Source organism: Vanacampus margaritifer, chromosome 9, assembly GCF_051991255.1.
Source record: "Vanacampus margaritifer isolate UIUO_Vmar chromosome 9, RoL_Vmar_1.0, whole genome shotgun sequence".
Classification (NCBI taxonomy): Eukaryota; Metazoa; Chordata; class Actinopteri; order Syngnathiformes; family Syngnathidae; genus Vanacampus; species Vanacampus margaritifer.
The window spans coordinates 11,278,001-11,301,882 of record NC_135440.1 but is presented as its reverse complement, the minus strand read 5'-3'; the positions used below and the strand labels follow the sequence as shown (position 1 = coordinate 11,301,882).

The following is a 23,882-nucleotide window of genomic DNA, read 5'->3' as shown; positions in this document are numbered from 1 at the left end:
TGAACGTTCATAAAAACCTCACTCATTCAACAAGCCTTCAAAGAGGCACTGGCCGCTGAGTGGGAGCTTTTAGCTTCGCGGTCAGCGTGCTCCACTTTCAAGTCGATGAAGAAGGTGGCAGCGCAAGTTAGAAGAACCCCTAGTAGATGGTCGGTGCAGGAAAAATGCCAACGGTGGCATGTATTACCCAAACCTGCTTACCAGCATGCTCACTCGGTCCCTCAAAAGTCTGCCCTGCGGCCCCCACGTGCTGATTGGCCTGAGCTAGGCCCGGACTGACACGGCGGAAGCAGTGGGATTTTTCCTGGTTGGTCGCCAGGGGGCGCTGTTATTTTCGTTTCAAAAGCAGCAATTAAAGTGCTTTTGGTAGAAACCTAGCCAGACCCAGAGTGACTAACTGGCCTGCATTTACCCGCATGGTCAGACTGAATTATGGACCTTTTGGCCGCTAATATGTGCAGAATGGATCAAATGCATTTTGAGACAAGCGCCACTGCTATTATATGTATTCTCTCTCTCTCTCTCTCTCTCTCTCTGATGTTGAATTGAGCCAACATAACAAAAGAAAACATTAATATGTTATATTTACTAAAAATCTGTTGAATGTACCTGATATTGTTAAATAAAAAAGATCAATCCTCACAATGTTGAATTTACTTAACACCATTATGTAAAATATATTTAACACATTTTTTCTCGATTTACTAAAATAATAGCGCTTTTCCAACTATTAAAGCAAAATCAAGGCGTATTAAGTTTTGCTTCACACTTACTGATGGAGGAGCATCAGGAGCAACTGTGTCGTCCCCCAAGCTAGTGTTTGTGGGTTCGATACCTGACTCTTGAGTGACCATAATGAAGTGAAGTGTGTACCCAGTTGCTCCTGATGCTCCTCCATCAGTAAGTGAATGAGAAGTAAATGTGAAGCAAAACTTAATATTCCTCAATTTTTCTTCAATAGTTGGAAAAGCGCGAGAAAAATAGTGTTAAATAAATTCTACATAATGGTGTTAAGTAAATTCAACATAATGTAGATTGATCATTTTTATTTAAGAATATCAGGTCAATTCAACACAATTACTTTGAGTAAATTCAACATAATAATGTTGAATAAATTTCAACATAACAGCACTGTGTAAATTCAACAAAGTCAGTCAGACCGTTACGGATCTTACACAAACTTATATTGTCGCAATTTGTTTGATTTTCACTGGATGTTCACACGTTTTGCAGACCAACAAACAGGTGTTCATTGGCATAATGAATTTGTTCTCTTCGACGAACGTGCTGGGCCAATAGCAAGTAATGCTCTTTTGTCCAGTTTCACTTTCTTGTTCTCCCCCCCTTCCCCCTCCTTTTCATTTGTTGTTTTGGTCATAACACTAAATGAAACCACTTTTTACAAGGAATCCAGCAATCAAAGTAATTGCTGAAAGCTGAATCTGCGTCCACCATTAATACCAAATAGATTAAGTAATAAAAAAATACCAGCATGGAGGGTAAACATAACAATCAGCAAGTCAATATGATGACAATGAATGTGGTACGACTGAGGTAGCCTACGTTGAAACATTTTGAATCTGAGTAACAATGAATTTATTTTGCACTTTCATCACAAACATAGAATATATATATATTTTTTAGGATTTCTTGATACAGTTTTATGATAGTTTGATTTCACTGTACATTGGTTCATTACTAGGAGCACGTTTTTATTTATTTTTTTGGGTTTTCCTTTTTTGTAACAACCAATCACAGCTTTTAGACAACAGCTTCACAATTATTTAACGGGGGTCAACCACACCTCCACACAGATTCAAGTTTCTGGCCCATCCTTGCTCAGAGTTACTCTCAGAAACTTCCTGAGTTACTCTTAAGTCAAGACTCCCTGATCGGAATTTTTGCACTAAACTAGGAGTTCTTTGACAGGACTTCTCTGAGAATGTTTGTCAGTATGGGCCCTGAATTTTAGCAGTGACCTAAAAGTGACCAAATTGCTACCAGATCTCAATAAAATAGTGGAAAGCAAGCCACAGTCGCTCAGAGGATGGATGAGAAAAAAAATGAAATAGTAGAGGGTTAAATCCTAAAGGCTAAATCAGACATATTGAGCTATACGTTTTGCTCAAATTCAGCTAATATTACCACTTCAAACTTGAGTAACCCCTTCAACAAGTAGTGGAAGGCAAAGAAATAAAATATTTGACCGCATTCCTTCAAATCCTCACAAATCTTTTTCTGAACATGTCGTGTAGGTCTGGAGTTAGAAACAACTAGTTTTCATATATATAGTCATCTTGTTGCATTGTGTTATTATTTAAGCAAATACTAAATGCTATCTTGGTTGACAGTTCAACAGCGTTAAACTCACCATTATCCAACCTTTTTTGCTCGGTCCCGGCAGCTATTAGAAGCTGGCTGTGCTGTTCAATTGGCCCAGTCCTGAATTGTAATAAAATTTGCTGCTAGAAAGCTCAGCTTACATTGGGTCCACCTCCCAGTATTCGGATAGTAGAACTACATTTACTGAATAGTTCTGGTTCCAGAATGACAAAAAAAACATTGCTGCTTGCGAGTAGATGCAGGTAAGAACGAGAACACAAATGTGAATGTCAAAGTAAATAAAAAGGAATTTAACAGTTAAATTGACTTTTAATGGGTTTCTCGTATGAATCGTTATGAGAATTGTGTGATTGACAACCTGGATGGGATCTGCGTAACATTGGGACAAAACAATGGGGTTGGTTAAATAAGATCATCTACTGGGTTCATCGGTTTGACGCTTATTTGACATAAAATATTATTGCTCACTAAGGAAATTGATCGTTCATTATTCATATATTCAAGAAATAATGCTATACTGTTGTTTATTATCCTGATTATTATTCATAATTAGCAAATACCCGTTTAGTTAGCAATTTCATAGGTGAGTGATATGAATGGGACTTGTAGTTATTGCACAGTATGCTATAGTTGCTGCAGCTGCAAAATGTCATAAAAGAGAGTGTTTACTATCTTTCTCTAGAGACACACACAAGTGGTGTTTGTCTTTGGGTTTATCTCTCTAGAGCTCAGCTAAATTAAAGACAATGCTTTTTGAAGAAAACCTTTTTTTCTCTTGTGTCAAAATCTATACCGATGTCAAAAATATGCATGTCACAACTTGAAAATAGAACTGGTCTTTTGAGATGCATTTTGTGAAGTTTGGCGCGGTTTATCACCGTCCTTAACCGCCTGCCTTCCAGCCCAGGTAAATTATGGTAAACATTACATATGTAAAGTTTATTTTGGCTAAACATCCGTGATAAATCCATAGACGATCACCACTGTGGTCAGCTTCTTTTGACGAGGAGAAGAGATGCTCTGAAACAATGCGTCTCAAGTGAGAGCAGAGGAATTCAAAAGGCACAGCTTTCCTATTATAGCGCGTACACTTTAGCTGATACTTATTCATTCCTCCAAACTCATTATGGTATGCAAAATAGAACTCCCCCATGAGATGAATACAAATTAAAATAGAGGTACAGTGTTGCTCGTCGGTGGTATCTTTATTTAAATGTTGGCATTAAGCTGAAGAGAGCAAAGCTTGGGGAAAAAGAGGATTTGGAAGTCAACAGGTGAAATCATCACAAGGAAATGATAAGATTCCGTCTGCGTCAAGGGTAGTGCAACACAGCACACATTCTGCAGGTACGTATGGGTGGATATTAAGGCTCTACAATAGAGATTCAAAATTTGTTGTTGAAGGGAAAAAAGGCCTGAGCTCCTGCTGACTGGCATCAAGTCAGCAGGTCCAGGCCAAGGGTTAACCCAAACAAAACACTTCAATCCCTCAGTAATGCTCTCTACAGCTCCCTATGGTCTCCATTGATTGAATCACGGGTCAGTCAGAGTACATTGATCTAAAAACCCAAGCACACCACCCCCAACTCCTCAGGCCTTATCTTTGTCAATTCATTTGCTGGCTGCCAGGAGTATTCACTGGAGGGCTGTAGCTGTGGGGGTCCATGTGTTAAGCACACTTTTCCATTCCATGTGCCTTACTGACGCCATTATTATTCTGTTTAATATTGATTTTATGTAAGGCTGTGATGACTTTCACTGGAATACACTAATGCTATACATGTTAACTGACTCGGTCTGTAAGGTTTTGTTTTGGTACCGGTCTCTATTCCATTTTCAACCAACAAAAAAAAAGAAGAAAGATAAGAAAATGTGGGTATTGTTATAGAGGAGCCAGATTGCTTCTCGCGTATCAGTTTTGCACATTCTGCATGGCCATGGTGCAGTTAATGTTAGCGATTACTAGAACTATATATATATACATAATTTTTTTATTTTATTATTATTTTTTTAAATATTTTTTTCATGTATAACTTTTTTTTTTGCATATTATTGAAATTAATATTGCATTTTTAAAATGAATGAAATGTCTACACACTGTCCCTTGAGATTAAGAGAATAAGAGATACATATAGTAAACTTAAAATTTTGGATTCAAGTGATCTCTTTCGGAAAATGGATCGTGCTGGCATGGCAAGTCAAGGTACGCAGTTTATGAAATATATCATTATAATATCAATTCAATTCAATTCAAATCATTTTGTGGTTTAACACAAGTTCATTAGAGAATGACTAACATTTTTTTATTACTGACTCAAGTGCTAGTTTACGAATCCCACAATCCCAATTAGTAATTAATGAATTGCTCTCAACTGGTAGGTGATTGTTAACATTTGTGCCTTTTTTATCATCCATAATGTGTATTAATTTAGTAATTTAGAAGGTACAAATCCATATTTAATGCATTGTGTTACAATGCAATAAGTCCCGGAGAGACTTTGTGATTGGTTAACTAAGATCCTAAAAAAAAACAGGTGCTCAATTGTATGGTCACTCCAACAGACTGCGTGCACTGTTAGTGGGAATTCTCTAAACCATCTTAATAGTTCTCTAAACAGCCTTAGTAGTCTTTCTTGTCGCAAGGAGACCGTGTTCAAAATTTGACAAAATTGGAAATTTTGAACATGTTCTCCTTGCGACTTTCTTCTTAAAGATTGTTGAAGGGATTACATCACAGAATTTTAAGCCCTTTCACAGTTAACTATAGGCATATAATGATTAAATCTTACCTTTGACACCATGGCGATGTAATTTTTTAAATCAAAAATTAGGTACGTATTTTGCTGGCTATTTTTCTAATGCGGAAATAAAACACCCGTTTCAGTAAAACCCCGCCTCTCCCCGTGTGGTTTGCCACGCCTTCAATCAATTCAATCAATTCTTCAATAAACATTTGAAACAAAACGGCTCCTTAAATATTAAAGTTATTAACCTTAAAATGTGTATTTAAAAAATGGTATCAATTAAGTATCGCAATACCACTTAATGGATCGATACTGCAGATCGTGTGAACAAGTATTGCCAAACGATATTTTAGCCCTAGTAAATACCCTCAAATTAAAACTGTTAAAAAATGAAAATACTTTTTTTGTGTGTGCCTGATTTCAAATCCACTGTGTTGTCCATTTCCATCTCTTCAAACTTCATTTGGTGCATGAGTTCTCCAAATTTTCCATGGTGAAATCCATCAGCATGAAAGCACAAAATCTAAGCGGTGGTCTCCACCACTTTATTATCTGTTGCCAAAACAACACACAATCTGTTAATCGCTAATGGCAACTCACCTTTTAGCCTACTAAATGATGCCATTAGCGGCCAACTCAATCAATACCCAGAGGCTGTACATACTTTAAGGCGATTTCAATCAAGTGGACTTAAAGTAGTGTTTTCCAGATTTCAGCAGCATATAATGTGAGCTAGAAAAGTCTACTACTACATTAAAGTAGCACTAAAGACTTTTCAACCTTAATAAAATATTGTCATAACTGTTCTGATGAAACATCGACTTAAAACTAGTTGAATGGTACCTTTGCCATGGCCTGAGGGTGTCTGTATAATTGTTACTGGCACTAAGCAACTTTGAGAAGGATGGTAGGAACACTGCCAAACAAAAAACTACAAATGTGCTGATTGCTTTATGCCATACGTCACTTCCCCCCTTACCCATTCGTTACAAAGACGGAAGTCAATTTGAATGTCGACGCACGAAAAAAAAGCCGCAATGCGCTTGTGCTCATGAGAAAGGTGGTTTTCCATCAGGCATAACATTAACGCTTTTGTCTATATAACGCCGCCATAATCAACATAAACTGAAAGTTCCTTAGTGTTGCTTTAAACAGGCATATAGGGTCATCCTCAGCAACCGTCCACTGATAAAAACAGTCAAAATAGGGGCGTGTCCTCACTCACATACACACACACAAACACACACCACACACACATAATGGAAAGTTACCAGATTTAGCGAGTAAGTCGCCAAGTTAACACTAGTTTACACCATCACACACATGACTACATGCTCCGAATAAGCAGAAGGTGATGGATAGTTATTTTGGAGGTTATTCTGGAGGTTATTTGTAGTGCTGCTGAGCTGTCAGAAACACATTTGAAATCTAACCAAGCACCACCATGAAGGACGAATCAGTCACTCAGAATAGGTTTGCAAGGTTTGAAATGTGGCATTCCCTCTATCTCAGTAGTGCTCAGGTGCTGGTGGTAGGAATTTTTTCCAGGTCCATACTGTGCTCGCCTTTAAAGGAGCACAGATTAGGCATTTCCCCCCTCCCATCTTCCTCTTCTTTCCTTTTTTCCATCTAAGAAACTCAGGGCATTAAGTAGCCGCCACGTTTCCCATCCTCTCCCTCTATTGGTCATTGTAGTTTTTTTGCATTTCTTGGACTGGTTGTGGTTTGGTTTTAAATGCATTACTTGGCCAATAAATCTGAATCTAATAATTACAATACATTGAATATATCATGGGTTAGATGAGTTTCTAAGTTGCAGATGAATTTGCAAATTGTTATTATTACTTATGCTGTGGTTTCACATAACTGCATGTTTTTTTTTAAATTATTATTATTGTAAGAGGAATTATTTTGATTCTAAGCCATTAAGTAACGTACACATTATGAGTCATTTTTACAATCACGTGTATCAACAAAATAATTTTGTGTGTGGCAATTGTACATTGTTGTTACTATTACTAAATAACATGTTATAACATATTTTTTAATTCATTCATTTGATTAGAATCAGTTTTCAACTTCCCACCATTTGCATGACTTTTGTATCACTCTCCATTCAATTTGTATTGCCCAAATGTTCTATGCCGTCAATGTTGTCTGATGAAAAAATGTCTTATGTCTTTGACAGGAGGGATATTTGAGTCCATTGAAAGCGGCCCATCGGGTGCTGAAGAACTAGCCTTTAAATTTGCTTTAAACACAATCAACAGAAACCGAACTCTACTGCCAAACACCACACTTACCTACGACATCCAAAGGATAAACATCTATGACAGTTTCGAGGCCTCCAGAAAAGGTAAACTATGATTTTTATTATAGAGCTTATACATAATGTATGTATGTATGTTTGTGTGCAGATGGCAATTTCATATGCCCAGTCAGTCATAAGGGCCTCCTTTGCTTAGTCTGTGACCATTTAAAACACACCATGAGGTAACGGCTTAGTGATTCAAATATAAACAGCTACAATTGATTGGTTCCAGGTAATGACTCAGCGGTAGTAATTCAAAGATTGGTTTGTCCCCCAGAGCCGGCCAATAAAGAGCTATAACCTATCTGCTTCACATGTGCATCTAGTGGGCAATTTAAGCCTTTTATAAATTACAGGTTATTATATTGTGTCTGAGTGACTGAGTTGACTCCATCATATAAAATAATGTTATGAGACAGCAAGGTTTAGGAGGAAAAATGTTTTGCAGCTGCTGGATTAATAGCAATTACAAAGGGACTTGTTGGCTCAGGTTTCCAGAAGTCATCCACCGCAGATAAAGTTTGAGTTTACTCGCATGTGGTCTTAGTCTGCTTGTTTGGTACACACCAGGGATTTGATAATGATATTGACACAGATGAAGCACACTTGCAGAGCAATCTCATTAGAGTTTGTTTTGAACAAACCAAGCATTACCAAACAAGTGTGATTGGAAAAGGTACAGCACAAATAGCACATCAGTTGCATCAACACTGCGTTGTACAGGAACCTTGAAAAATAAACAGTTTTCGAGTTTTAGAATTGTCCAACTATCAGTGAGTGTATTTTTCTCTGTGCTCCAGCCTGTGACCAGCTTTCGCTGGGAGTGGCAGCTATATTTGGTCCTTCTCACAGTTCCTCGGCCAACGCTGTCCAGTCCATCTGTAATGCACTCGGGGTGCCTCACATCCAGACCAAGTGGAAGCACCAGGTTTCAGACAACAAAGACATCTTCTACGTCAGCCTATATCCAGACTTCTCATCCTTGAGCAGAGCAATACTGGACTTGGTCCACTTCTTCAAGTGGAAGACAGTCACAGTTGTTTATGATGACAGCACAGGTGAGCTTTGATTTCTTCATCCAAACACCACACATGTTAACTTCATTTTCAATCCAGCATATGTTTGAGTTATGTCTGATTAGATGTTCACCTTTTGATTGATTTTTTGTTATAAAATGTCAGTACCATGTCTGCAGTGATTCAGTTATTTTCACTTTTTGTAAATTACAAAGGGGAACACCAGACTCTGTGAAGTTGGGTCACAAGTAAGCCAACCAGGCTATGTCAATGTACAGTAACATATGTCAGGGTCAGAGTTGGATGCCAATCTGAGAACAAGCTGCCAGCCTTGCCTGAACTTGATCCAACACACTGAGTGTTGCCTGGATCAGAGTCCTAAAGAATGTTCTTTGATGCAGCAATGTTCTTATTAAATGAACAACTTTGATTAGACTAAAAATTAATTAGTTTTTATTTACTACATTGTGTCGTAAGGCCATGGCATCCTGCACATTGACGGTAACTGTATCACAGTTTCTCTCGTAGTTCTGTCAAGTCATACATGAAAGTTAGTTGTAAAATTTGCATATAACTGGACATACGATATACATTGTCTAAGAATGAATGCTGTAATATTTTTTACATGACATTTAGCGTAATGACACTAATGATTTCTTAATGCCTCAATATCTCAAAATGATGTGAGGTCTTTGCCCTAGATGTCAGTATCATTAGGACAGAATTTAATATCGTAGAGAGACTCTGTTCATTAATTTGCTAAGTGATATACAGTGGTATCTTGACTTACAAGTGACCCAACTTATGAGCTGATGTGTTGCGAGAGTGATTTGAGTTACAAGTGCGCGTCAGTGACTCCACTGCTTCAGCGAAGTGACAAAAAAAATGAAACAATTAAAGTGAAAGCTGTTAGTGAGGTGATGGACAACGTTGTTTCGACAGCTGAATACAGAAGAATCGAAGGATGCAAGGGCCACTTCAAAATTCCTCAACATTAATTAATTAAACATGCAAAAGCCAATTAAGCAACTCACCATATGTTTTGGACTATAAATCACTCCAGAATAAAAAATTGCACCAGTTAAAAATACATTGTGGAAAAAGCATACGCTCTAAAAACTTAAAAGTTGACTCAACATGAAAAATTCAGGTAACAATTTGCATGCATCTTTTTAAGTTGTTTCAACTCAGCCGCCGTTGTGTAAATGCCACAAGATTACTTAGTACAAACAACGTTATTTGTTTTGCATGCTAGAATCTTAATTAAGTTGAAGAAACTCAACTTTCATTGTGTGACACTGTTCCATTTAATTATATACTGTAAAAAAAATAGTGCTGAAGCAACTTAATAAATTGTGGTAACTATTTGTATTTTTAAGTTAATCCAATTTAGCCATTGCGTAAATGCAACATAACTTCTCCAGTTAGGAAATCTTAATGCTTTAGTATAGAGAACATGATTTGTTGAACCAACATAATTTTAACCATGCAAAAACGACTTTAGTCACTTCTTCTTAAATAAAATACAATTTGAATCATTCAACTAGAATCAGGAACCGGAGATTCTTTGTCTGGTCAAAGACATTTGGGACACGGTAACAAGGGCTGGGGATTGAACCCATAAACTCTGCATTGGGAGACAAGCACTACTACCACTGAATACTGATCCATGCCACCATTTGGTAACGATGAGTTGAGCTGAACAGATGACTGCACATTGACATTTCAATAAACTGCTTAAAAAAGACTTAACCATTTGACAATCATACTGGTCAGATTGATTCATAGTCACAAACATGTAGATTTGCACTTTCTCTGGCCACCTCCTTTTCTTCACTGAACAGACCAACTTATTAATATACGTTTTTAACTGATTAAAATGTGTAGTCCTAAATTAAATTCACCCCTGAGTTTAATAAGGGCAAAACTGTCTGTTCAGAATCAATATAATATTAAGTTAAGACTGCTTTCTTTTTTGTAATTTAGACCAACTTATTAAAATAAAGTATCAAATGATTATAATGTGTTCATGGAATAAACTGAATTTGTTATGCATCGAAAGCCCTTGATTTTAAACTGTACTTACTAAAGCCATGAATCCTTGATGTACGCTCTGGATGTACAAGTCATGTTTTTGGGGGAAATTATATTGTACAAAACATAACTTGAGCAGTGATTCTTAACCAGTAAAATAAAAATAAAAATGTTTTGGGGGAAATTGTATTGTACAAAAACTGTGACCTAGAATAGTAGAGCTCGGACTCGCACCCAAAATCCCCGTTCCCTAATCATGGGTGCGTTTGGAAATATGGTACGAGTGCCCACTGCTTCACTTTGACCGTTTGGAAACTCAGAATGTTGTTCAAATGCGCCGTTGGGTTATTCACAGTGCCCCAAAAAATGAGTGTATCAGGCAGTACAGATGGAAAACAGTTGAAGTACGAACTGCAGATTGGTTTATAACATTGGCTGTGTTTGGGAATTAATCGGAGGGGAGCACACTCTTCCTTTTCCGAACACACACACTCTCAAGATGGTGTTAGTGCGTTACAGTGAATTTACGAGCACACCACGTGTTGATGGCAGTGAATGAGTTCTGGTTGGACGAAACTTCCACTTCTAAATACGGAAAATTTTACGGAACGTTTTTTTTTTTTTTTTTTTTTAGTTTAAAATGGCTTACCTTAACTAGAATCCCACATCACATTGTAGCCAAAGGTAGAATCTAACACTTTTGATTTTATATACGTATCTAGATTGATTGATTTTGTATATGCATCTCTAAACTTGCGATCACGCATTTAGTTGTTGCCATGACAATAACTAAATGTACTAAAATACTACTAAAATATTTTTTCCTTTCAGTATTGCCACCATATTGCATTGCTAAATGGGCAAATTCAGGGCAGCAGTCGCACTCTAAAACCATACCCCTGCTGTTCTGAACAATGCCATCTTTTTGGGAATGGAATTAAAAAGTGGTAGGAGAACAATCTCCGTATGAGCAGTTTTCCACCGAGCAGGGAGCAAACAAGCAAATCAATAACCACAATGGGACTCGTCTAATAGTTCAACGTTGTAATGGCAAAACGGAGATGGCAGCAGCATGTGTTATAGCTCTCCTAGCCAGGCATGACATCCTTAAACTCCCGAGAAAACTGCTGCTACTGCAGCTGTGGCGAGCGAGAGTTTTGATGAGGCCATAAGGGAGAAGAGAAGAGACTATGATAGCAAAACGCTGGTGTCAAAAAATGATTTGTTCCAATGCATATACTGTATCCATAACACTGACAACCCTTTCTCTTGAAGAAAAACAATATTGATATCAAACGAGGCTGGCTTTTAAAAGTCGGCATGCTACTTTTGTCGTATCTTGAAAAGGCTTTGTGTCTTGGGGCAACTATAAGCTGGTGTTGTGCAAGAGCCATATAAACAGCAGAAGTGGGAAAAGATACCGAATGAAATTAGCCTGACAAAAATGCTGCTTTTGCTCTAATCGTAGCCATTCCTAAATCTGATGAAAACTATCAGAAAACAAGCCTAAGATCACTGCTGAGTCTTTTGAAGAGGACATTTTTAGTGCAGACATCATTTTAAAGTCCAGAGCTATAAAACTGCCCATTATAATGGCACTTTAAAATTGTGTTGCCCAAACCTCTGAGGCAAACGTGGATGATTCCAGTCCCACTTAATGAGGCTTTTGCACCTGTCTGCGGGTATTTTGGCTCACTCCATGAGTGAAAACCGGTGCAGCTGTCTGAGGTTTCAAAAGTGACTTTTCAACACCGCAGGTTTCAGCTAGTATTTATTCATAGCACTGGTCTTCAGTACAGTCCATTGCTTTGTTTTCTGAGCTAGTCGTGGCTATCCTGTTTGAATACACATAATCTGCAGCAGAGACCAACCAAGCTTTCTGATGCTAGAAAACAAATTGTATCTGGAATGCCTTGACATTCCTGAGATTCCTGCACAATTTCAAGACACCCTATGCTGGTTGCAGCCCCAGAATACAAATAAGCCTCGTCTTCACAGCAGATACAAGGTTTCTTTTCTCTGTTTGTGTGAACATGACTTACCAAAAAGCTCCGATTTGGTCTCATCTGCCTCAAGAACATTGAAGGTGTGTAGATTATCCTTGCGGGTAGGGTGCCAAAAAATGTGCTTGTGCCATATGTACAAATAACACTATACCTACTGTAAGGCATGAAGGAGGAATGATCTGGAGCGCTTTGCTGTCTCAAATGCGTTTTTTTTTTTTTCATGAATGACAGGGAGCCTACAATTGTGTCTATGCATGTTGAAGCTATAGGCTCTTCCACAGATTTGCAATCAAGTTTGGCAGGAGTATATGGCAGGACTACATTGCTCAATACCCGGATTAAACTGCACACAGCCAATCTCCGGTCTCATAGGGCTGCTTGGAGAACTGCCATGACTACTATCACCATCAGGTCCATCTGCACTGGTCCAGCATGGCAAGCAGAACATGAGGAGGAACGTTATGTTGAGCGATGATTCCAGGTTCAGACAGGGATAATGCTAAATGTGGCACTGAAAAAGTTTGAGTGGTAGCAATACTTTTGCAAGACACTGTAGCGTATTTGGTCCTTGGATACGACCTAGTTATGACGACTTACAGATTTCAAACAAGCAAGCTTTGATCGCCATATGGTGTAAAAAGCGCTAAATAAGTTATGTCCATTTTTATATAGAATTTGAAAAAAGTGAGAGCCCATCACTATACTCAGGGTTACTACATGTTTCTTCAAGTTAAATTTAAGACATTTAAAGAACTATTTAAGACAATTTAACCAAAAATGCAATACCTTTTTCACAGCTCCAAATATATATATTTTTTTGTGAATGTGCGTTAAATTATTTCTCGAATGTGTGCAGGATGTAAGAATGCAAGCATGTTGAGTAGGCTACTTATACGACACCACTACAGGGCAGACACGGACCACAGGTAATATTGCAATAATCTAGTTTGCCATCTGTGTAACTGCGTTTGTGTAGTGGGGCTCTTCAGTGAACTGTCAGATTATTTTGGTCATAGATCGCAACAAGTCTGACCAGGGCTGTGTTGCATTCGCAATTATTGGCTCATCCTTCCCATTTATTTCGGCCAAAAACCAGAATCAGGGATCTAGACTAACTTTTTGTACTGGTTGCAGAGGTGTAACCAAGTTTTTTTCTTGGTTGCACCAGCGCTAAAGTTAGTTGCGGCAAAAATTTTGACCAAATCACACTCACAAAGAGTTAACCTCAAGAAATTCACTTCCTGAACAATTAAATTTTCATATTTTTACATTTCTGTCAGGACTGCGTGCAGGAGGGTTTTAAATATATTTAATAATTATATTAGGCCTATTATTAAATGTAGATTTAACAGTAATGCTTTAAAGACTAAATCACTCACAAAATTGCTTGCTTAACAGAGAAATTTTAACAATACACACAATGTGCGCACACACGCTCACACCGTAATTATGAAACTACAACAACAAATGTGTGACGACGTCATCTCCGTTATCCCAGGGACAAGTTGAACTGTTTTTATCCTTAATGTGCTGTTTAAATAGTAAAGCTGGCAAAACATTTAAGACCCGGAAATCAAAATTCAATACTTTTTAAGGTATTATTTTCAAAATTGTAAAATCAATGCTTTTAAGACTCCCGCGGGAACTCTGTATACTTTGACAGATCAATGTACCATGTCTCCTCCAGTAATTTGTTTGAATTTGAAGTTTGTCTACACCAGCAGTCCCAGTAACATCATAAGTTTCATTTGTTATTTGCCAGCAGCTTGTCTTGTCATCATCAGCCCATCAATATTTTAGGCCGGCCCGTTTTTAGCCGCATTTGTGGCATGTAATGGCATAAAGCACACTTTACACTGTAAAAACAGTTGGGTCAAAAATAACCCAACTATGGGTCAAAAATTGACCAATCCTCTACTTGGGTCAATTTGATCCAACAATCTGGGTTGTTTTATACAAAATGATGACCCAATTTTTTTGACCCACGCAAATGATCTGACCAATATTTATGCGTTTTACAATAAAATACTAATTTCTTGACTCAAAGTTGGGTTTATTTTTACACTAATAAAACAGTTGGGTCAAAAATAACTCAATTATGGATAAAAAATGGACCGATCCACTTTATGGGTCAATTTGACCCAACTTTGTGGGTTGTTTTATACAAAATGATGACCCTTTTTTTTTTACCCAAGTAAAGGACCTGACCGGTATTTATAAGTTGTTTTACGCTGAAAGACCCAATTCTTGACTCAAAGTTGGGTAAAATCAACCCAAGTAGAGGATTGTTCCATTTTTGACCCATAGATGCATGGCCCATGTGGGTCTTAACTTAAATTTCAACGTGTGATTCATCATTATTTGCCACAAAAGAAGTTCTATAAAAGCCAGGATACATTTATTAACAGTACATTAAAAATATATTTTAATCTCCCATAATTAATATGTTCTGTATATCACATCCATAACTTTGTGGATGTTGTGTGATAGAAATAATTTCTATGATTTAGCATTAGTGTTTGGACTTGGCAGAGGTCTGCGCTCTACAATCTGCTTTTGTTTTATGGCATGGATTTATATAGCACCTTTGTCAATAGCACTAACCCTGTTAGATTGCAACTTCTTTTAATGTGCACTACTATGTAGTACCGTGACCTGCTGCTGACGCTTGAGCTTGAATTTGCTCACAGATTTTACGATTGTGAGAAACTAGGGCCCTCTGTGACATTTATTGCTTCTTCATTCATAGATGTGGACAAATGTTAACTTTCAGTGCAATTTTATGTATTTGTACCTATCGTATAAAACCTTCTTGGATGTTCTTAGTTTGTCAAAGAAGCTGATTCGGCATTAGATAAGAACTTTTTGTGTATGTCAGTAAAGTTTCGGTTGCCGTTAGAGGTGAATTTGATCGATTACTATCCAACCACCAAAAGCTATTTAGTTTGTTACAATGTACACTACAATAAATTTTGTTGGGCCCCAAACCAGAGAGAAAAAATAAATAAATAAATAAGGAAGAACAAAAAGTGATGCATACAGAACAAAGGAGCAAAAAGACGAAAGGGGGCACAAAAAACGAAACAAAAAAAATCAAAGAAATTATCGAGCAGTGGCGAGCACAAAAAAAAAAACAAGTTGATGAACAAAACTGATCAAGCAGGTCGTAGTCATTCTAGGGGCCGACCTGGACAGCAGAAACAACTAACCGCTAGGCTGGGCCAGGCAGGATGTCTTGGCTGAATGTTTGCCGCCAACATGACCTGCACAACTAAAGCAAGGTCAGATGGCACGTGGAAGATACTCACAATTTCAGTTTTTATCTCTAAAGTTGTAATGGGAATCCTTAAATAAAGACAAAATAACATTAACCCTGAGCACCTCTAGGGGCACCATGTCTGTTTTTAGATACAGTAGAGCAGGGGTGCTCACACTTTTTCAGCATGCGAGCTACTTTCAAAATGAAGTCAAAATGATCTACCTACCACAAAAATGCAAAACTTTGAATTATTTTCACATTTATTGAGGATTCTTTGTATGTACAATGTATGTTGATGCACCTAGCATAACGGAAAGAGCCAATATTGCAAAACATATAATAATTAACTATAAACATTTTGTACTGAGTTTACTTTGATGACTTGCACTGAATTGAATCAGCTAGGGATGCATAGTCGCGGACACTTTGACATGATCACAAGGGCCGAGGATCAAACCCACAACCTCTGGCTTGGGAGACAACCACTCTACCACTGAGCCAGGCCGTCCTATTATTACAGAGGTTTCAAGTGTTTTGGCAGACCTGGGTAGCACTTTGGAAAGCCGGATGGTAAGAAAAAATGTGAAATAAAAGAAGGTCAAAAATATGGTCTTGCTGCCAACTTGGAGTTGTGACTTACAACTTTTCTGATTGTGGCCTGTGGCAATAAAATGTGCTCAGCACGTGTGACCCAAACAATTTTGTTGAACTTCCAGCCTGGCAGACAAAGCAGGGAATTTTCAACGCTGTTGGCCTGTTGCTGATTGCAGGGCTGTGAGATTGGTGCGTTTGGCGCGCAGCCACAAAAAAAAAAGAAAAGAAAAAAAGAAAGCACGAAAGACGTCCTGAGCCTGTTGGGAGCAAAAAATGGGCTGGATCAGGAGGACGAGAAGAGAGTTATTGTATAAGGGGATGAAGAGAAAGAGACATCGGAGAGGCTGACTCTTATATTGTGAGATATGCAAATTCAGAACCCGCCATCCTTTGGGTCGAGTTTCAGGAAATGTATTAAATAATCTTGTTTAGAGCTTTGTTAATTTCACACCAGGCAGTGTATCATGGTATTTTATAGGCTGTATTCTAGTACTGTATTCTTTATTATACCAGCTCAGCGGCATTGTGGTATAGTGTCCGTCCTGCGACTCGGAGGTTGTGGGTTCAATCCCCGGCTGAGTCATACCAACGACTATAAAAATGAGACCCATTTGTCTCACTGCTTGACACTTGGCATTAAGGGTTGTAATTGATGAATAAATGATTCCTGAGCACTGTCAAATTTGGAGAACAAATTTTCCTCCACTTAGTTTGGTGTGATAATCAATGGTACTTTAACTTTATTCCTTATACAGTATATAGCTAGATAGATAGCAGTTTAAAACAAAACCCCATATATTGGGATGAGCAAAATTTACATTTGAAATAGATTAAAAAGGAGAAAATTGCATAAGACTTAAGTTGCAAACCCTTTGCGGGCACTATGTACCCCACAAAGACTGTAACTTCACCAATTTTTGTCATCCTTCTTTTTGTGATGTTTTTCCAGGTACTCACTGCAGCCGATGAGTCACAGATGAGTTTCATTGCCATCATTTAAAGTAGCGGTTGGAGGTGCATGGCACGCTGGGTACATCCTTATGAATTCCAAGGCACTAACATTCAACAAGGAATATTTCTCAGTTATGCTTTTTAACTAATTCTCCTTGATTGGAGTGCATTCAACTGAACATTTTCTCTGTGGAGTTAATTATGACGGGGTTATTCTGATGTTGTGGTGCACAAAAACAGACTTTATTGGCCATCCTGCTGTGCCTCATTGCCTTGCCCGGCACATATTAGCATGCCACCTGAAACACAAAACTGGCAAATGAATGAGACATCGTCAACAACAACGGCAGCAGCAAATTGCACACAACCAGAAATTCTAATCTTTTCACATTGCGTACAAATTGTATGCAAGTACAGTATGTCATGCTTTCAGAACCAACATGGGCTTCCACTGTTCCACTGCTATTTTTACTGACACAAATGTTATGCAGAAATATGCAAGTTTATTTGAAGAATTTAGAATCTTAACCCACTGGCTGGTTTTAATCTCTCTCCATTTTCAACATTGACCCTGGAAACCTTTTGGACTGTGACTCATTCGATTTTTAATTTTTATCCTCATGCTCCATCTCTCAGAGGCAGTTTAGCATTTTTTGCAGCTGTTGATCGAGTAAAAGGAAACAGTGTTGTGCGCATCAAGGCTTGCAGGGCAATTCCCCTCACAAGGATATTTATCATATCTGCTTTATGCTCAGGAGACTATCTGGTGGCCCCATAATAAATACTTATAGGGGATGAAATATTCATGCTGGGTTAAATGGATCTTAAAGGAAGGTCTGTGTTTCAGACACTATCATGACTGATCTGTGCAGACTCTTCTTTTCTAAATCTAAATAATTTTCTTCTACTATATTTTATTGATTATACTCACTATAATCCCTAAAGGGAAAATTCATCTTAAACTCTGCTGCATATTTTGTGTTGCACACAACTAGAGCTGGGGCTGGAGCTGATACCTTGCTCAAGGGCATCTCAACAGTAGCCAGGAAGCAGTGTAGCATCTCTCCAACAGCTGGTTACCATTTTTACATTTTTGTGTGCGGTGGTACTCAAATCTGTGACAACCAAGTCCTTACAGATGAACAACTGCCGGCCTGATAAATGTTGCTAGGCACACTGCACAACTTTAAATTTGTTGTTAACTTCCAAGGCACACTTCACAAGTAATTGAAAGTCAAGGCAAATTATTTAAATTGTCACAGACTTAGGACGGACTGAGAGCCATGGCTTGGGATGTTCCGCCTAGCTATTGTAAATATCTAGTCCCCTGTCTGACCCCCCTCTGGTACTGCGGCCATCATTTTAAGTTTTCCTGTCTGTCTCTCCGACACCACCTGAATGCCACTGCCAAGTCCATTATGTTTGCTGTCTTAGACACCCACCAGACTTGCCCAATTTGGCCTCGTTCAGTCATTCTGGTCAGCCACTTGTACTTTTGTGCTCAGATACTAGTTTTGTGTCACATCTTTGATTGCCGTCCACAGCAAAATCGCCAGTGTTAGATTAACACTGTTACATCTAATACTAGAAAAGTGTTTATATGTGTCCACACCAATGTGTAAATCTTACACTTTTCAAAGTGTTACTTTTTTACACTTAACCAGTGTTACCTCAACAGTGTAGGGTGTTAAAAAATATACACTGGTAAATACTGAGTAGTGTTGAAAGTACTGTACACTAGTGTCGGTGTTAAAAATTGAACTCAAACTACACTTTACTCAGATAAATAGTACTTCGTCTATATGGCGTTTTTCCTCCTTACCAGGCCCTCAAAGCGCTTTACAGTTTGACTACTGATGCGATGACAGAGCATCATGAGCGATTGGAGGTTCAGTATCTTGCTCAAGGATACATTGACACACAGTCACACTGGCCTGAGACCCAACCCATTCTTTCAGGGTTGCGAGACGACCACTCTACAACAGAGCCACGTCGCCCCAACAATAACAACTGTATCGCTATTGAAATGAAAACAATGCGCTGGAAAATTGGAACGTTTCTACTTCACCAGAAATGAGGGTGTGGCTAATTTAAGACTCAAGGTAGTGCTATTTAAGTTACACCCAACATCCACCCCAACACTCAAAGAAATGAACTCTGACAGTGTAACTTTTTATCCTAACAGTGTTAAAATAACACTGCTTACTGCATATTTGATGGAACACTGGAAATTGAACACTGATTTGCTGTGTAATTGCTTGTTACTCCAATATTAGTGTCGCTCATACTACTGGAAACAAATTCAACAAATTTGCATAATTTTTTACATACTTGGCCAATAAATATGAATATGATTCTGATTCTGATTGATGGTGCCTGAGCTCCTGCTTAAAATACCTGCATTGCATTCAAGGAACTAACTTTTGGCAGTCACTCCTATTTTTCTGTGTGTGTGTGTGTGTGTGTGTGTGTGTGTGTGTGTGTTAATATTCTAACCAATAATTTGCCAAGGGTGGTGCTGACCAGAGAGGAAAATGTGAACGTGTTCAGTTTCCACTGCAGTGTTGACTTACAAAAGAGACACACATCAATCAATGCTATCTGCGATGAATGGCAAATGTCAAGTAATGTGTCACTTACAGTGATGTATTTGTTGTATTTGAGAGGAAATAAATATTAGAGTATACTGTAGAAGTACTGTATACTCCAAAGTCTGGCAGTGTTCATGCAAAAAGGAGATTCATATGAAAATAGTCCATTTATAAGGAGTAAAGGAATCAATTTGAGGTGGGTAAAAGGAGTTTTTCACTGTTAGGCACAGAAAATCTTAGGAGATGCCAGATGGTTCAACATTTGTATTAGTTTTTGTAACCTTGAATTTTTTTGTTTTTTTTTGTTACACAGTTGCATACATCGTCCATCCATTTTGTATTAGATTTGTCCTCATTAGGGTAGCATTTAAACTGGTGCTAATCCCAACTGACTTTGGGCAAGAGGCGAGTGTCTTCAGGGTGATGACAATGGAGATGTTTACGTCTACAGAATGGGTTCTTTTGGCGAGGAAGTCCAGTAGCCAATTGCATAGAGGGGTGTTGAGACCGAGTGTCCAATTCTGCATGTCAGATCCTGGTGGATGATCATTTTACTGAACCAAAGTCCAGAAAGAGCATCCACATGTGTTTTTTTTTTTTCACCCTCAAGGTGCTCTGGTGTAAGGCACAGGAGAAGGCATCATTTGTGAAGTGCTCTGACCGGTATTCAAACTAGAACTGGTTGAGTGATGGCAGAAATTTGGAGATGATTTGTTACTTACCTCAAACCATCTAATAGGTTTATTGGATGGCACAAATGCTTCAGAGATGTTTTACCTTGATGAGCAGGAGCTGGTATGCTGGAAATAACATCACAGTGAGGTGGTCTGAGGAGTCTAGGTGGGTGCAGGGGCTACCATGAAAGCCCATTTGATGTTTGTGTTTACCAAGTCCAATGTTTTCTCCCTCCAGGTAACACAGTTCAGATTCTGGTATAAATTACGAATAACAGTCTTCACGTTGGCCTGATTAAAGTCCCCTGCCACAATGAAAACGCCTTCCGGGTGATTGTTTTGCAGGTTACTGATGGCATCATGCCTTGCTTGGTGGTGCCGGAGGGGAGGTAGACTGCTGTGATTATTAATGCGGGGAATTCCTAAGGGAGGCACAATGTTCTGCATTTGATAATCATAATCTCAATGTTTGTGGACCAATGATTTAAGACTACGGTAGTGTTATTTCAGCAGCTGTTATTAGTGTAGATGTACACACCACCACCTTGGGATTTTCTGGAGAGGGCGCTGCTTCTGTCTGCTCTTTAGTGTAGCCAACCCCCTCAAGCTAATGCTGTCACCCGGGAACGATGAGTTCAGTCATGTGTCTGTGAAAATGAATAGTCTTAGTTGTCTCATAGTAGTCACGTTTCTCCTCTGATGGATAAATCCAGCTACATCTATTCCAGTTTGCTCTTTAGTGAATGATTGTTGGCTAGCATGATGAATGGAAGTGACAGTCTGAACCTTTAGCTTTGCTGCTAGCCTCCCTATCATCACTTCAGACGGGTGACTTACAGTATGCCAATCTGAAGATTGCAGGCCATAGAATTCAAGCGATGTAGCAGTCAATTTGCATATAACTGTCAACACCTTATGTTTTTACCGATCCTAGGCTGGATTCTCAACAAGAACTCAAACCAGTGACCACAGGCACGTGTTCAATCTCAGTTTAGCCTACATTGCAGTTCAACCAATCATATCATTGATCATGACTACTACCTCGATAATGGCCGACAGATTCATTTATTTCAAGTTACATTCCATTATATTATACAGGGCACTATTATTGCTGCTCTTGGACGTACTGTTGCATCTCAAAATAAAATGCTATTTGATAAACAAAAATGCAGTTTAAGTAAAACTACTTAGAACAAAAATATTGTCAATTGTACACACACATCATAGTGTGAAGGTTTAAAACAGGTATGGCAATTCAGGTATGAATTGCTCAATAGTAAAATGCATTTTTTGAGTAACCTCTTAATTATTTTTGAACGTCTACACTGTTTTATCAATTTTTATGGTACATGAAGGCAAAAATCCCAACTGTACTACTGACTCAACTATATATTGTTTTTATCAATTTGCTGTTTTTCACAAAAATTAAACAATGACATTGAAGTAAGCATTTTAAATGGGTTCAACAGACCCTAACACCATACAAGGGCTACAATGGAATTGCTAGCACAAGCTTCATCACAAGTACTTTGTTTCTGTCGACAGGCTTATTTTTGAAAATGACCGAAACTGAACCCTTTGTATTTCCTTTCCAAAAAAACAACTGCCATGAGAAAAAAACATGTAATTGCATTTTTTTTCTCCTGTTTTACAAGGTCTCATTCGATTGCAAGAACTTATAAAGGCCCCATCACGATACAACATTCGATTAAAGATCCGGCAGCTTCCTGCAGAGACCAAAGATGCCAAACCGCTGCTAAAGGAGATGAAGAGAGGGAAGGAGTTTCACATCATCTTTGACTGCGGACATGAAATGGCTGCTGGGATCATAAAACAGGTGTGCATTTGTTTTGTGTGTGTGTGTGTGTGTTTTGATTAAAATGGAAATAGTGGAGCAGACAATTGCATATTTAGACAGAATCATTCACTGTGTGATACAAGTATGAAATTTGGTACATATACTCTTTAAACCTAGCTTTTTTCAAAAATAACGCTGGCCACACAAAATTACAAGATTGAGGCCACAAACCCCAAGATGTCTGCCCCAAAATGTGTTTTCCCCCCCCATAATAACTCAAAATAGATTGATTTTAAGCTACATGCATTAAAGTTGAATATAAAGTTGGGTAGTACAGATATTTTGGGACCAAGTATATGTCTGAGTTACATCATATAGACACTTGTACAGTCTTGGGAGAGCAAGACATTTGTAATAATGATTGTTATTAATTGAATAAGGTTATATGAAAATGTTTTTTCATAACCTGCTATTTTCAGCACAGTTATGGCATAAAATTCTAAAACCTAGATAGAGTCCAAGATGTCTACCATTAACTTGAAGTAATCATAAATTTAGCACAGTATTTAGACATTGATAAAAGCTGATATTTTGCTACCATGTGCATCTACGGTTCGCAAGATACAGCAAATATGAGTTACGCCTTAAAGTTGCAACTGCACAAAGCTGTACACGACACCCAGTTTATAGCACTTGCACCTGCCACAAAAGCCAGTGGGGGTGCCTGGCGGGCCTGCCGTGACCCGTTCTGCTGCGTTCGGCTGGGGGCGCGGGTCGTATTGGGGTGGGGTGCGCTCCTGGCTCCTGGGTTTGCTCTCCGGCCGGTGGCCCCTGCCGGGCCCGGGGGTTGTGCCTTGGCGCTGCCGTGGCCTGGGGGGCCCTGGGGGGTTGTGCTTGCTCTGTCCTGGCCGGGTCGATGGCTCCCCTTTTTGGTGGTTTTCATGCATGCCGGATCCACCACACCAGCATCTATCGAAATTCAAACACAATCTGCTTCTTCCTCTGGTCGTTGAATCGGTGGAAGATGATGTCTGTGGATCTCACTCTGCTTCATCTATCCTTCCTTCCTTTCCTCAGTCTCTCCTTTGGTCTCTTGAGGTCTCCCTAATTTGTTGGAATGTAGATGTTTCTGGGGTTGGTGAAAGACTCTGGTTGATAACCCGGTGGGTAGTAGTTGATGTCTGGTCGGTGCTGGATTTCACTTCCCTTTCTTTTCTTTGATCCTTCCTCGGGTCTCCTGACAACCTCACAACACTAGCTGGATTCTGAAGTATTCGGGTTAGGTGAACGTTATGGGATTTTGAATAGGTTTTAGGTGAATTAATGAGTACACACTCACACGCACGCACACATGCACACACACATACACACGCACATACTCACGCACATACAAAAAATAAAGAAGAACTGATCTGTTTGGTGGGATTGACTCTTAAAAGGCCTCGGCTTTCTGACAAACATGTCAAGCCTGGCTTCATCTACAGTAGCAACTGTGCTAGATCTGTCATACCTTAAGATGACAAACTTCTCCAGAATCTCTAAGTCACAAACATCCGTTGTA

At 38.7% G+C, this 23,882-nt stretch overlaps 1 protein-coding gene across 6 annotated transcripts in view; it reads left to right on the top strand.

Moving 5' to 3' along the window:
• grik2 (glutamate receptor, ionotropic, kainate 2) overlaps nt 1–23,882 on the top strand; it is a 164,285-nt gene that overhangs the window by 52,046 nt on the left and 88,357 nt on the right. For all 6 annotated transcript variants that reach the window (XM_077574695.1, XM_077574697.1, XM_077574694.1 and 3 more), the window contains exons 3-5: nt 7,276–7,443; nt 8,199–8,456; nt 22,179–22,360. In XM_077574695.1, the coding sequence (XP_077430821.1) occupies nt 7,276–7,443; nt 8,199–8,456; nt 22,179–22,360 (608 nt within the window). The remainder of the gene's footprint in view (nt 1–7,275; nt 7,444–8,198; nt 8,457–22,178; nt 22,361–23,882) is intronic.